This window comes from Vigna unguiculata, chromosome 9 (assembly GCF_004118075.2).
Source record: "Vigna unguiculata cultivar IT97K-499-35 chromosome 9, ASM411807v1, whole genome shotgun sequence".
In the NCBI taxonomy this organism is placed as follows: Eukaryota; Viridiplantae; Streptophyta; class Magnoliopsida; order Fabales; family Fabaceae; genus Vigna; species Vigna unguiculata.
The window spans coordinates 32,246,312-32,259,345 of record NC_040287.1 but is presented as its reverse complement, the minus strand read 5'-3'; the positions used below and the strand labels follow the sequence as shown (position 1 = coordinate 32,259,345).

Here is a 13,034-nt window from a genome sequence, read left to right as displayed (position 1 = left end):
ATTATTAAATTAGAATAATTATATTCATCTAATTTTGTAAGGTTAAGATTAAAATATTTTAAAATTTATATAAAAAATAAACTACTAATTTTACGTTCAAATTTAGAGACAAAAACTTATTCGATCCATAAATAAAATTATTATATTTTACACATATATATTAAATGTATTTCACTAATCAAAGAATCCAAATTTTACAAATATAATCGAAAGATGGTGTATGATGGGAGCTTGATAAGGATGTTTACTGTTTCTGAATAATATGAGTGAAAAAGTGGATTGCTTGAATCCAGTTCTGACCTTGTATTCCTCCAATTCTTTTCACAACCACATGATCTTATGGAGCTCATATGACATCAATTCTAGATTACTATTTATCCAACAACAAAAATTCCTAAAAATGTCACTCGTTTTCAATTTTATTTGCATTAGAGAGAGAATAAGTTATCAATTCCTATAATTTTGATAAAAAAAAATAACATAATAGTTATCTACCACTTAATGATATAAAAAGGCCTTAAAACATTAGAAAAAGCGAATTAAAAATTAAAAAAACCGTATTAATTATAAGTTTATGTATCTCGCAGACGAAAAAAAATTGGGTGTTAATTACTGTTTATTCTCCTTTTGGGTAGTTTGATGGTAATGCAGTCCTGAGTTTTTTGAAGAATTTGTAGCTTTTAGTGGGAGAAAAAGTTTATTGAAAACAAAAATGACATCCACATGAATTTGAGCCTTCTTAGAACCTCACAATCTTGTAATAATATCCACACACGGAGATAGATAGTACATAATCAACCCGAAAAGTCGAAAAGCTTATCCACAAGTTCAGGAAGGAGTGTATTTTCTAACAAAGTTTAGAGAAAAGCACGTTGGTAGCTAGCATGGCTCTGGAGAAGTGTTTAGGAGTAACCACAGTGCGCACAGCCACACCCCAATGCCTTTCTCCGTGTTTTCCAACTTCAAGGGAAAAGCTGGTTTTCCCAACTCACAGAGGTTTCAAGAAATCCATGCCAAACACAAAACTCTCATACCAATCTCTCTATTCAACCTACCGAAAATCCCGTTTTGTTTGTAATGCTCGTGAAGCGGTAAATGAAGGTAAGTGATTATCCCAGATGCAAGCTTTGAGCCTTTCTATCTATTGAATTGTACTGAGTAACCATCCTTTTACATGCTTTTCCATTTGAATTCGTGTTAGGAATTTCAGCATGTGTTAAATTGGATAGTCTAGTTTCCGAAAGAACCTTAGAAGATGTTTAATAAAAGAGCTATGCTATATCACCTACAAGTGCGAATTCTCCTAGGAGTTGCAGTACCCTGTTTTCAATGTTTTGAATGTTTAAAATGCATTTCAATATTTTATAACAAGGTGTTAGAGGAGTTAGAATTATTCTTTACTCAAACATTAACAGTACAATTTTTAACATGTTTTGAAATATTTATTGTAGATTACAATTTACGAGATATTGTGAAATTTGTAGGTGTCGTAATGAATCTCCCTTAGTATTCTATAATTTCTAACGTTTAATAGACTTCAATTGGAAAGAATGTTAAAGAATTGTCTATGTTTTATGGTTGGGCTAATTAGACTTGGCATTGTTAAAACTAGTGCCAGGTGCTTTATGAAGAGCTCCAGAACTAGAACTTTATATACTGGCATGAAGTAGCAGATTGATTTTCCAATTTCATCTTGAAATCGATGTATAAGTTTGCTTGTACCGATTTCTGAATTAGTTTTCCCAAAGGGCGTAAGAAAGCTTTTAGGTGGAAGCTCTAATTAAGTGATTCTCTTTGTGCTGTTTTGTATAATGAAATAATACATGTACTCAAACATGGCAGTGAAAGTGGTGACTGACTCAAGCTGGGGAACACTTGTGATAGCCAATGAAACCCCTGTTCTGGTAGAATTTTGGGCACCATGGTGTGGTCCGTGCAGGATGATAGCACCTGTTATCGATGAGTTAGCGAAGCAATATGGTGACAAAATTGCATGCTACAAGCTTAACACAGATGACTCCCCAAACATAGCAACTCAGTACGGCATCAGAAGCATACCAACAGTTCTGTTCTTCAAGAATGGAGAGAAAAAAGAAAGCATAATTGGTGCAGTTCCCAAGTCTACACTGTCAGCGACAATTGAAAAATACATTGATTCATAAGCTGGGAGTGACAAATAATGGCAAGCATTACAATGTCAAAAATGAAAGGACTGTAAAGGGAGAAGTGATGATAGTCACATTGCAAATTTCATTCTCTTTCATTTTTTTTCCCTGCCATATAAGGCAATAGATAGTGTCTGTTTATATGTTCAAGAACCATCTTTTCATCAGTGGCATGACACTTTCAAGTAATACTTGTACTCTTTTTTTTCATTTTGTAAAGGTTACATTGGATAAACAGACCTCATTCGATGTTTGAATGTTGATTACTTCCCCGTGCTTAGGAACTTCAAATTGATCATTGCTTGGGACAATAATTTACAATTCCCCCAACAACCAGCTGCTTTTTGAATCCCAAAACTTGTCACCTTCCTCAAGTGTGTGCGTATATCAAGGATGAGTTTGTGAAAGCTCGTAAGAAATATTAATAAAAAACGTTACACTTGAATTCACAAGAAAAATGAGCCCCATCAGCCACACAACCAGCCAACAAATTTTCATTTCTTATATATAAAATCATATATTGGCACAGTGGCCTACGCCCTATCACTACCCAACCCAACCCAACCCAAATACTCTGCCATCATCGGGGGCTGATGGCAATACCATTGCCCATGTTGCATGAGAAGCTTTCAAGAACCACAACACCCATACCATCTACAAAGAGGCTCTCAAGGAGAAGGTTTCCAATCAAATTGAAGATTATTAAAACCATTTACTGCCCCTAGCCCACTAAGTAGTTGGTTTGACAAATCCTGTTGATGATTCATAGCTTGATCCCGAGCAAGAGATGCCATTCCTCCCCTTCCATTCATGATTGAATTATTCACCACAGCAGCTCTCATTCCATTAGGCATAGGGGATTGACCAAGACCCATTGTGCCGTAATTACCAACCCCAACGCCTGAATTACTGTTCATTGACCCATTACCCATCAAGCCATTGCCACCATTGAGCCCTGTATTGGCACCCACTGGCAGAATACCATTTACATTTTTCACATCATTTCCAAGAGAACCAACACCGATCATTCCTCCTGTGCCGTTAATCTGAGAGGACATCATCATTTCATGTATGATTTTCTGGACTGAGCTTTGAGTATCACTAGGGTCAGGATCACCAGAAATAGATGGCTGCTGCTGTTGCATGGAAATATTAGCTGCTGAGTTAGTTGTACTCATGTGATTGCCAGATGTTAAAGTAGGGTGAGATGTTTGTGGCGGGTTGTTAGAAGATGGCGTTGGTGATTGAAAAGGGGATGAGTTTGGCTGGGCCTGTGGCACTGTATTGGATGAACCTGGGGATGGAATCTGAACGGAACTGCCTCCATATGGACTACTTGCATTGTTCATTGAATTTTGTTGTCTAGAATTCATTGAATTCTGGTGGAGAAGTCCAACGATAGTACTTGTGGTGGTTGATGTGGATGCTGAATTGACATTGTTATTCACACTGACCATACCATTGGTAGAAGCAATTTGCATCGCAGCAGCTTGTACTGAGTTTTGATCACCATTTGAATTATGGGACACCATTTGTTGTTGTTGCTGCTGCTGTAATTGTTCTTCGTGCTGTTGTGCTTGACCACGAGGTCCAGATGAACCATTTGTTCTCCGAGGGAATTTTGCCAAGCTATCTGAGAGATGGAAAAATAATACAAAGAAATTTCATTATACCTATTATCATGATCAAACAACTGGAAATAATTATTAAGAAAACAAAATATTAATAAGATTTTTAGAAAACAAGATGCAAGTTATCTCAAAGACGTAAACTTTCGTCCAATTAAATGAAGAAAAAATTACAGAACAATAATGGAAAAGAGTTAGAACTCATTTTCCAATTAGGTGCAAGGATCAAAGAAAGATGTCACTGCAAAATTAGTTTCATATAATCAATGTCATCTTAAACAAAAATGGTTCAATGCTTCGGGCAAAAAAGCACGAAGTCAAGAATTCAGTCAACTTCATCAGTATCATGACCTCAAACCTACCAAACTTCCTGTCTGAAAATATTAAATGGGTGTGTGTATCTTACATGTCTGTGCCCCCCAAAATCAACACAAGGATATCTTAATGTTAGGAAGTCAGAGACATCAATACCAAGATACAGAAACAGGATTCAAGAACAAAGTAAAACAGCTAACAAAAGGAAAAGTCTTTCCTCAAAAATAACAGTCTCGAATCTCAAGCTGAAATAGCCTAATGGTAAACTCAAACAAATAATCTTTACGAGGTGAACTCCAATTATCCACTCTTGACCCCCTTCAACATATATTTATCATTATTATCATACCAACAACATCTCCAAGCCAGATTCCAAAGCAAAATAACAAGAGGGACTACGTTGCAATTTCTCTATATGCATAAATCAGTCCGGCAGAGTATACAGAAATTAAATTGCTATTTCTTTCTGTCTTGACCATAAAAGGTAAACTTCGTGCAGGCTCGAGAAGAATTTATTCCATCTCACATACTTCCAAACCAAACACTGAAACTTATATCAATCTTCCACAAAAGTTTCCTCCACTATCCCTAAAATCCAGAGACAGACCCTAACATTTAACAACAGTTATCAGTAGGCTTTTCAAGTACAGCTACACATTTACAACTTGAATCCCCAGGACCACCTCTTAACCAGATCATGAACAATCAATCCTCTATCGTTGTATCTTCAACAACCCTTTTTGTCAGAAGGAAACTTCATCTGGAATTGATTCCATTACCAGGCGCAGCTTAGAAAGGTTGATGCATGCTCCTCAAATATCAATCAAGTGGACTATGTTGAGACAAAAAATGATATCCAAAACACAATTCTAAACTGTAATGTATAAAGGTCAAGTAGGAAATTTAATGCATCACAAGACTTACAATTTCTACACAATGCAATTTTTTAATTGGAAAATATAAATGGTAAAACCAAAATTACAACAGTGCAAGGAACAGAGTTCTCTTCTCAAAATAAAGGATTATTTACGGACACACATTTGTGTCCAGGCTTAAAAATGGGAAATAAACAAGTAAATTGTTGACTTACCCATAGGTCCAGTCTCAGTTTCCCTGCTGTAATCTATCAAGTCTTTCATACTATTTACAACTTCTGATATCTGCAGTATAAACAAGAAACAATAAACTAAGTTTTTTGTATTCACTCTGTACGAATAGAGTTCATTGGAGATTATTATAGAAATGAAACTCAATTTTCTGATTAATGTATCATTTATTCTCTTGCAAATACTGAATTTAGCCCTTGATAATCACTCTTCCAGAAGTCTGTTTATCTATAAAATTCTAAATGCACAATCAAACATGAACCAACCAGTGATTACTGGGCCGCAACTCATCTCTCGGGAGATCTTATTAAAACATTAACACAAACCAATATTTGCAGTCACACTGAGAGAAAGAAAAAAAAAAACCAAGGCTTCTCTATCACAACAACCAAGGGAAAATGGGTTGTTCTGTTCACAAATTCAACAGTCAGGGATATGATGGTAACACAAAAAGACACAGTAGATCCAGAAAAAGAAACCAAATGCAATTTGAAACATTAAAAGGAAATAAATACACAATTTCTCACAATAACATATATATTGAAATTAAACACTAAAAATACAGGGGGTAAGCAATGTCTTAAAACACTACCTGTAGGCAGCGCACATATCTCTTTGTGTATCCTAAATCATTAACCAATGGTACTTCTAAGGCTTTAGCCAACTGACGGGCTGATGCAACAAACCTGGAAAAGAAGTGTATAAAAATATTAAAAGAAAAGAAAACAAACTTACATGAAAAGTAAAACCTAATTAAGACAAAAAGAGGTCAAGTAAAAGGACAAGTGTAATTTAAATTATAGACAGTGGACAAGAGACAGAGGATCGATGATGGGTAGAGCTAAAAGATAGATACAATTTGTGCGGATCTAAAAAGGGGGAGAAGCAGAAATTATCAAATTAGGACAACAAAAAAATCCATTAAAACAAACTTGAGGAAAACCAGGTCACGTAGCCCAACCCAAAAAACAGAGCTGGCAATACCAGAGAGAACCAATTATACCACTTCATTCCAATCCTATTTGGTTGTTGTTTACATCCTACAACCTCATGATCTTACTCAAATCCAGCATGTTAACAGGAAGCAAGATTGCCAAATCAAGCAAATTCAAGATTTTAATCACAATCCTGACAACACTGCTTCACAAACACAGAAGAAGCTGACAGAGAAGGTCATCAATGAGACTCCAACGGAGAAGGTAAACTATAGCTATTTTCTTATGTTGAATCTGAAACTAAAAACAATGTTTTTTATGACAAGAACACAGTCCTTATGTAAGAAATGTTCTTACATAAGGAGTCCAACTCAATGAGCTCCGATAGTGTTGCAATCTAAAAAGAACAGATTCTTATTTGTAAAAACAGCAGAAGCAACTCCAGTTAGAGTTGGCTATGTAGATAAGCACGGCCAAACATTATATGAATTGAATTCAGAAGGGTAAAGAAAGTATGTCATGTCCCCATTCCATGGTCTTGCAATAAGAAAGGTACAAGATAATTAAAACAAAAAATTATTAAGTTTTCAATAAAAATTAATAAAAGACACAATAATTAACAAAAAGGTTAATGGGAAAATTGACTTACAAATTGCAGTTATTTTGTAATTCTGGAACAGATATATTTGGTGTTGCATTTTGAGTAAAAGCCTGGTATTTCTGTGCAACTGCTCCAAGCTGGCTAACCTGTATATCATAATAATAATAATAATAATAAGATAAGAAAATACCATAATGTATAATATCTAAATGCATACCAAAGAGCTATTCTGTCAATTTCTACAGCATTACAAAAGGCATTCCTAACAAATAATAATCATACTACTAGCAACAAGACTGGGAACCCATAGACCACAGCATAGATATCATCAAATGTCAATCTGAAAACTAACTGCACACCTACAGTAACGGGAAAAAATTTATCAAGACTAATAAAAACCAACAAAGAGTAAATGGGCTCATTAATCAACATCAATCAGCAAAGTATGTTTGTCTATTTAAATACACAGATGGTCTAATAGTTGTAAATACAAAGTCCCGTCAGAATGCATTTAATGGCAACCTGTGGTATTAACAATCTCCTGGGTATGAGCTCTTCATGGCGCTGAGCACAAAATTCCCAAGAACAAATCTGCAAATGAAATAACAAACATGAAACATTAATCTGTCTTTCATATAAAGAAAATCAATAATGACAATCACAAATAAGCTATTAAATTATTTTAATGTTAATATTTCTATATATAACCTTCAGGTCTGGAGAGAAAACTATTCGAAGTTGACCATCACGAACAACACGAAGTTGCTCAAAAACGCTTTCTTGTATTGCTTTAGCATAATCTAGAACAATCTGACCAGACGAATTATGATATTCACGAGGCATGTCAACATAAAGCAGTTCTTCCAAAGTACCGCTTTCATACTTTATCTTGAAAAGTCGGGGAAGAACCTCAACAGTGGCTTCTGGAAAAAAAAAAAAAAGAATGACCTTTCAGAAAGGCAATAAGAACTTCACATATTTTAAGATGGTAACATTCAAACAGAAAAGAACCAAAAAGTAGACTGAACAGGGATATACAAGAAAAATAACCTCAAAAACGAAAACTTACCAAAACCACGTCCAGGCTTGCGATTACATATTTCGCAGTGCCATACATCCTGAAAATATTTAAAGAATTCATCTGTAACGTTAAACTGACACTTGGCAACAATGAAACTACTATATTTGGTTCCTTCAATTCCAGAATCTAGCCATTGCAACATTCAAAGCAATTTGTTACTGAAGTCCTAAAGAGACATTATATGGAAATCATGACAACAAAATCACGATAAATGTACAATCAATCATGCAATCAAATGATTAATTCATAAACGTAGATAGGGCTATACAGGACTACGAATTAATAAGACAAACAATTTGATTTATAAGGTTTTCTCTACGAACATACCTGAGGGAAAACTCCAGTTGTTTGTCTTCCACTTCCATACATAGAAACACACCATTTCTTCTTGGCATTAGGAGCAAAATACTCAGCAACAAACTTTCTCCAGAACTCAATATTGTTATCCTGCATGAAATCAAATTGAAAATATCTCTAATAAGACATATGATATGCACAAATAGAATATGATCAATACATAGGATCATAGTTGGTTCTTACTTCAGGTCTATGTTGTTGCTGATACATGTAATGTGTCAGCCGCCTAGCACACATTCCGGGTTCATAAGCTGGTTTCACAGATCTCATTAGCATGTTCTGCTGTTGAAATTGCTGTGGTAGCTGGGACCGTTGCTGAGGCATCGCCTTCAAGAGTTGTTGCTGCTGGTGTTGTTGTTGTAACTGTAAAAGCCTGTGCTGGCGCAAAAGATTGATCTGGGCAGCAGCAGCCTGGGATGATTGACTTGACATGTGGAGGAATTGTTGTTGCTGTTGTTGCTGTTGTTGTTGCTGCTGCAAAAATAATGGTTGATCAGAATGCTGAGGCTCCATTTTAACAGGCCCCAGTGTTCTCATCGTCTGCATTTGTTGTGGCTCCAATTTAACTGAAGAAAGGCTCCTTAAAGATTGCAACGGCTGCTGCTGCTGTCCAAGTTGATCGTTGCTTACCTGGGGCTCTAGCTTTACAGGTCCCATGCCACCTATACCTCCTCGAATTGATTGAAAATGTTGCTGCGGAGGCAGCTGCTGTGTATTTAGAGGACCAGAGAACTGTTGCATTGACTGCTGACTGTGTTGGAAATTTTGCTGTTCAAGCTGTTGGGAATGTTGTTGATCAGGCAACATCTGGTTACTAGAAGGGTTTGAAAATTGTTGACCCTGACCTTGACCAGAGGAAGCAGCATTTACTATATTTGACTGTACAAACGTGGAAGAAGAATTATTGAAGCTCATTCCATTACCAACAGTGGAGAGTGGATCTGTTTCAGCTCCGGTATCAATTGCTCCACGTTGGCTACTTCCTGGACCAGATAGCCCAGGATTCGGAGCTCCATTTGGGAAAGTTTGATTCAGGATGGAAGTCACATTGGACATATTTCCTAGAATGTTCATGTTGTTGAACTGAGTACGCGGCGACACAAGTGAAGGGAAAGATGTCTGCGACGGCATGGGACCCCCTTGAGCTCCTAGCATTCCAGAATTTGATCTTAAAAGAGAGGGTGAAACAGACTGGGCACCACCAATGGGAGTGGGTGGCCCCGGAGGCACCATCTTTCAATGTCACGGCCTTCAAGCAATCACCTAAGCATAACAACTAAGTTACTTAAAACACAAGTTCAACAAAGTACAATTACACAACAGCTTGTGAGAAACTGGGCACGTTCACAACGCTCAACCCAGAAAGTACTACTTCAACCCCGAGTTCAAGGCAAAAGTCTTCTCTGTGATCCAACAGAAGTACGTGGTGCTGAGTTTTACCAAACACAAGCCATACACCAAAGAAAACCAAAACCAAGAAACATTCTTTGATTCTGAACATTACAATTGCGCTACCTCCCTTAAAGGAGCAACCTCCAAACAGCTCTCGCATGAATCTCTGTACAACACATGACTTCTCAGATCCAACCCATCCATCAGTGCACACAATAATACCCAAGAAAAACCATTAACAAAAAACAAGGCCCCAAAATTTCAACACACAATATTATCACACTAAACACTAAAACAAAAGAAACTTTATAAATTAAAGGAAAAAAAATCAATCAAATTAGCACACATCTCACACCAAAATCAATAAAACCCGAAGAATTACCATTTTTTAAAAGTCCAAGCTTAATTGAAAAAAGGGGGAAAAAGTGTAAAGCATAAACTTCATCAAAGTAGTTACAAAAATAGCAGCCGATCGAAGCTTAGCTTAAGCGAATCAGCGATCCAGAGCTACAAATGAGACAAATGGGGCGCAGTATTAAGAAAAACAGGGACAGAAACATAGGCAAAAAGGTCAAACGTCTAAAGTGTAACGTTAACAGTTGCCATGACTCACCGAGAGTTGAAATTTGCGAAATTGAACAGCGACAGAATCCGGTGAGTGATCAACAAAGTGAGAATGAAGGAAAAGCGTAGAACTTTGCACTTGGGATTTACGAGTTCGCATCCAGTATAAGTGTCTAGGGTTTTCTCAGTGCAGAAGCAGCAGCATCTTCTTTAATCTCAGTGAAACGCACTGTTGTTGTTGTTGCTGCTGCTGCTTCATGGCGTGTGTTCTAGAGAGAGAAAATGTAGAGAGAGAAAGGGTCATTGCGGACGTCAAGATTGTATTCGATCCGATTGAATTTTCTTCATTCTTTGGTCCTTTCTTTTCCCTTCTATTCCCTTTCTCTCTCTTCCTCCTCCTCTCGAAACAAGAAGTCAAATACCATTCCACTCTCGTTATGCACATGCACCATGCTGTTGATCATCATTCATAATGATGTTATCTCATCATCAATATCTTTGTGCATCAGTATCATCATCATTATCTCTAGCACATAGGTGCAACGTCAAATTACCTTTATATCCTTCATTTGTTCTTCTTTTTACCTTGGTATTCTCTCTCGGGTTTAATGTATGTCATGCTTTGTGCCATTAGGTGGATGATTGCTTTCACCTAACCAAAAATCTGTAATTAGCTTAATTAGTTTTTTTCAATGAATAAAGATTTTTAAATATATAACTTATATTACAATGAAAAATGTATTAAATATTTTAAAATATAAATTATATTTTAGTTTAGAATAATTAACTTATATTATAATATTAATAGGATGAATTATTTTAGTTTTTAAAAGATATAAAATTGGAAAATAACATTTTCTACATTTGATTTACTTATTTTGAAAATATAACTTTTAAAAATTGAAAATGTATACGTTTATATATATATATATATATATATATATATATATATATATATATATATATATTAAACATTCACTAAAATATACATCATTAAAAATTTGATACAAATTTAAATTTAAATGGGATACAGACATATAAAATTTAAAAGTCATATTGTGATATAAAATATTACGAGTCATATAATTATAATATAAAACATTATAACGGTTAAAATTTTATAATTTTATAGAGATTGTAAAAATATAAGAGATATAATTATTAATTAAATTTTTTAAAAATAATTTTTTTATCTATTTTTTTATAATAACTTCTATTTTAAAATATTTTGTATAAAATTGTTATATTTTTTTCTCTTCTATTTTGTTTCTTTATTATATTATATTATATTTATATTTATATTTATAGTTCATTCAGTTATTTTTTACTATTCTCTTTCTGTTCTTATATATTAACTTAATCAACTTGCGTGTCTCATTAACTTAGAATATAATAAAAATTCAAACATAAAGTGTTTACGTTAATATTTTTCATGATAATGATTTTGTAAACAATATTCTTATATAAAATAATTTTCATATCTAAATTATTTAGGTGAACAATAAAACCAAGTTTAAAAGAATATCATATTATTTTTATTAAATTAGTCAATGCAGGAAAATATTAAAATTGAAAAAGAACATATAACCCTTTAGCTTGTAAAAAGTTATATAAATATTTTCAATAATATTTATTAATCAAATATCTTATAGTTTGTTTATTTTTTTCAAATGGAAAGTTTATAAGTGCAGAAATGTAAAAGAAAGTTAGAAAATCCAGACAACAAATTACGTAAAACAATAGAAAGATTTGAGGGGTAAGTATGTTCTTTTTATAACTTTTATATTAAAAACCAACTTATAATTATTAAATAAATAAATCTAATTGATTAAAATCAAATAGAATATATTAAATCAAATAATAATATAATAAAACAAATAATGATATCATTAATAAAAAATAATTATAAATACTAGTAATAAATAATAAAATAAATATAATAATAATAAATATAATAATAATAATAATAATATTTCATTCTTAACACTAAATCATTTTTTAATCTATTAAATATATCACATCATTCACTAATTTTTATAAGTTTTCATCTCAAATCTTTTAGGTTGTATTTTTTATGAGTGTCGACTATTAAAAAATGCGAAATAAGACAAAAATAGAATCCGCCACAATATCTAACATATTGATAAACAAAGAAAGATTCACCGCAAAGATCATTGTCTTTGATAATAATTTTGAGGTATAAGCCGAGAGAATCATCTTTTTAATAAATGAATTTTATTAATAAACTAATTTTATTAAGTGAAAAAGTGATTACAATGGTGATAGACCTCTCTTTAATAAACTAATTTTATTAATAATTGAAAAAGTGGAAAAGAAATATTAAAATATATTCAAAATATCAATAGATATCTAAAAATATAAAAAGATATCCAAAATATAAAAGATAAAAAAAATAATAAACAAAATTATTTGATAGAGCAGATGCAAAAACGCGGATCGTAGTTTGTGACCCTAGCTGTGAGAAGAAATGTGATGAATTTTACATGTATAATAATATTTAGACAACTTTAATCTTATTTTTTAAGTGGATGCTCCATCAAATTACATGGAATCCCTTGTAGAAAACTTGTTGGTTGAGGGGCTAAGTTGCTTCTCCGTAATAGAGAAGACAAAATGACGAAGGAGGAAGCGCTACACTCTCCAATAATACAAAAATTAAAATATTATTAATAAAGATAATAAAAATATAATAAATATAATTAGTTTATGGCTTAATTACAATAAAATTATAATAATTAGAATAAAATTATAAAATAATAATAATGAATATAATAATAATATATATCACAATTTTACTGAAGGATAATTTGACAAACATCTAATATTATCACATTATAATATTTTTTTAAATATATCATACACAAATTTT

At 33.3% G+C, this 13,034-nt stretch overlaps 2 protein-coding genes across 4 annotated transcripts; one reads left to right on the top strand and one right to left on the bottom strand.

Moving 5' to 3' along the window:
• Nucleotides 1-795: 795 nt before the first annotated feature.
• On the top strand, nucleotides 796-2,456 carry LOC114163843 (thioredoxin M-type, chloroplastic-like). Its single transcript, XM_028048200.1, has 2 exons — nucleotides 796-1,101; nucleotides 1,843-2,456. Exons 1-2 carry the CDS (start codon nucleotides 885-887, stop codon nucleotides 2,160-2,162), a joined length of 537 nt encoding a protein of 178 aa, XP_027904001.1. The 5' UTR covers nucleotides 796-884; the 3' UTR covers nucleotides 2,163-2,456.
• A 103-nt stretch (nucleotides 2,457-2,559) lies between these two features.
• LOC114163841 (transcriptional corepressor SEUSS-like) lies at nucleotides 2,560-10,546 on the bottom strand. Of its 3 annotated transcripts, XM_028048199.1 has the most exons (11): nucleotides 10,194-10,546; nucleotides 10,038-10,087; nucleotides 8,372-9,451; nucleotides 8,159-8,278; nucleotides 7,820-7,868; nucleotides 7,459-7,673; nucleotides 7,273-7,341; nucleotides 6,799-6,896; nucleotides 5,807-5,900; nucleotides 5,199-5,268; nucleotides 2,560-3,798 (listed from the first exon to the last, which is right to left on the bottom strand). In XM_028048199.1, the coding sequence occupies exons 3-11, from the start codon at nucleotides 9,419-9,421 to the stop codon at nucleotides 2,834-2,836; spliced, it is 2,730 nt and encodes a 909-aa protein (XP_027904000.1). In that variant the 5' UTR covers nucleotides 9,422-9,451; nucleotides 10,038-10,087; nucleotides 10,194-10,546; the 3' UTR covers nucleotides 2,560-2,833. The 3 variants fall into 3 exon arrangements, with proteins under 3 accessions (XP_027904000.1, XP_027903998.1, XP_027903999.1); XM_028048197.1 differs by lacking the exon at nucleotides 10,038-10,087 and having other exon boundaries at nucleotides 8,372-9,746; XM_028048198.1 differs by lacking the exon at nucleotides 10,038-10,087.
• Between the last annotated feature and the right edge of the window lie 2,488 nt (nucleotides 10,547-13,034).

What these genes read in the sequence shown, in the direction of transcription:
- LOC114163841 (XM_028048199.1), bottom strand. Translation starts at nt 9,421, where the DNA reads ATGGTGCCTCCGGGGCCACCCACTCCCATTGGTGGTGCCCAGTCTGTT. An exon ending in CAAGCCTGGACGTGGTTTTG is followed by an intron (nt 7,674 to 7,819) that starts GTAAGTTTTCGT and finishes TTTTTTTTCCAG; the next exon opens with AAGCCACTGTTGAGGTTCTT. An exon ending in TTTTCTCTCCAGACCTGAAG is followed by an intron (nt 7,342 to 7,458) that starts GTTATATATAGA and finishes TTTCATTTGCAG; the next exon opens with ATTTGTTCTTGGGAATTTTG.
- LOC114163843 (XM_028048200.1), top strand. Translation starts at nt 885, where the DNA reads ATGGCTCTGGAGAAGTGTTTAGGAGTAACCACAGTGCGCACAGCCACA. An exon ending in TCGTGAAGCGGTAAATGAAG is followed by an intron (nt 1,102 to 1,842) that starts GTAAGTGATTAT and finishes CAAACATGGCAG; the next exon opens with TGAAAGTGGTGACTGACTCA.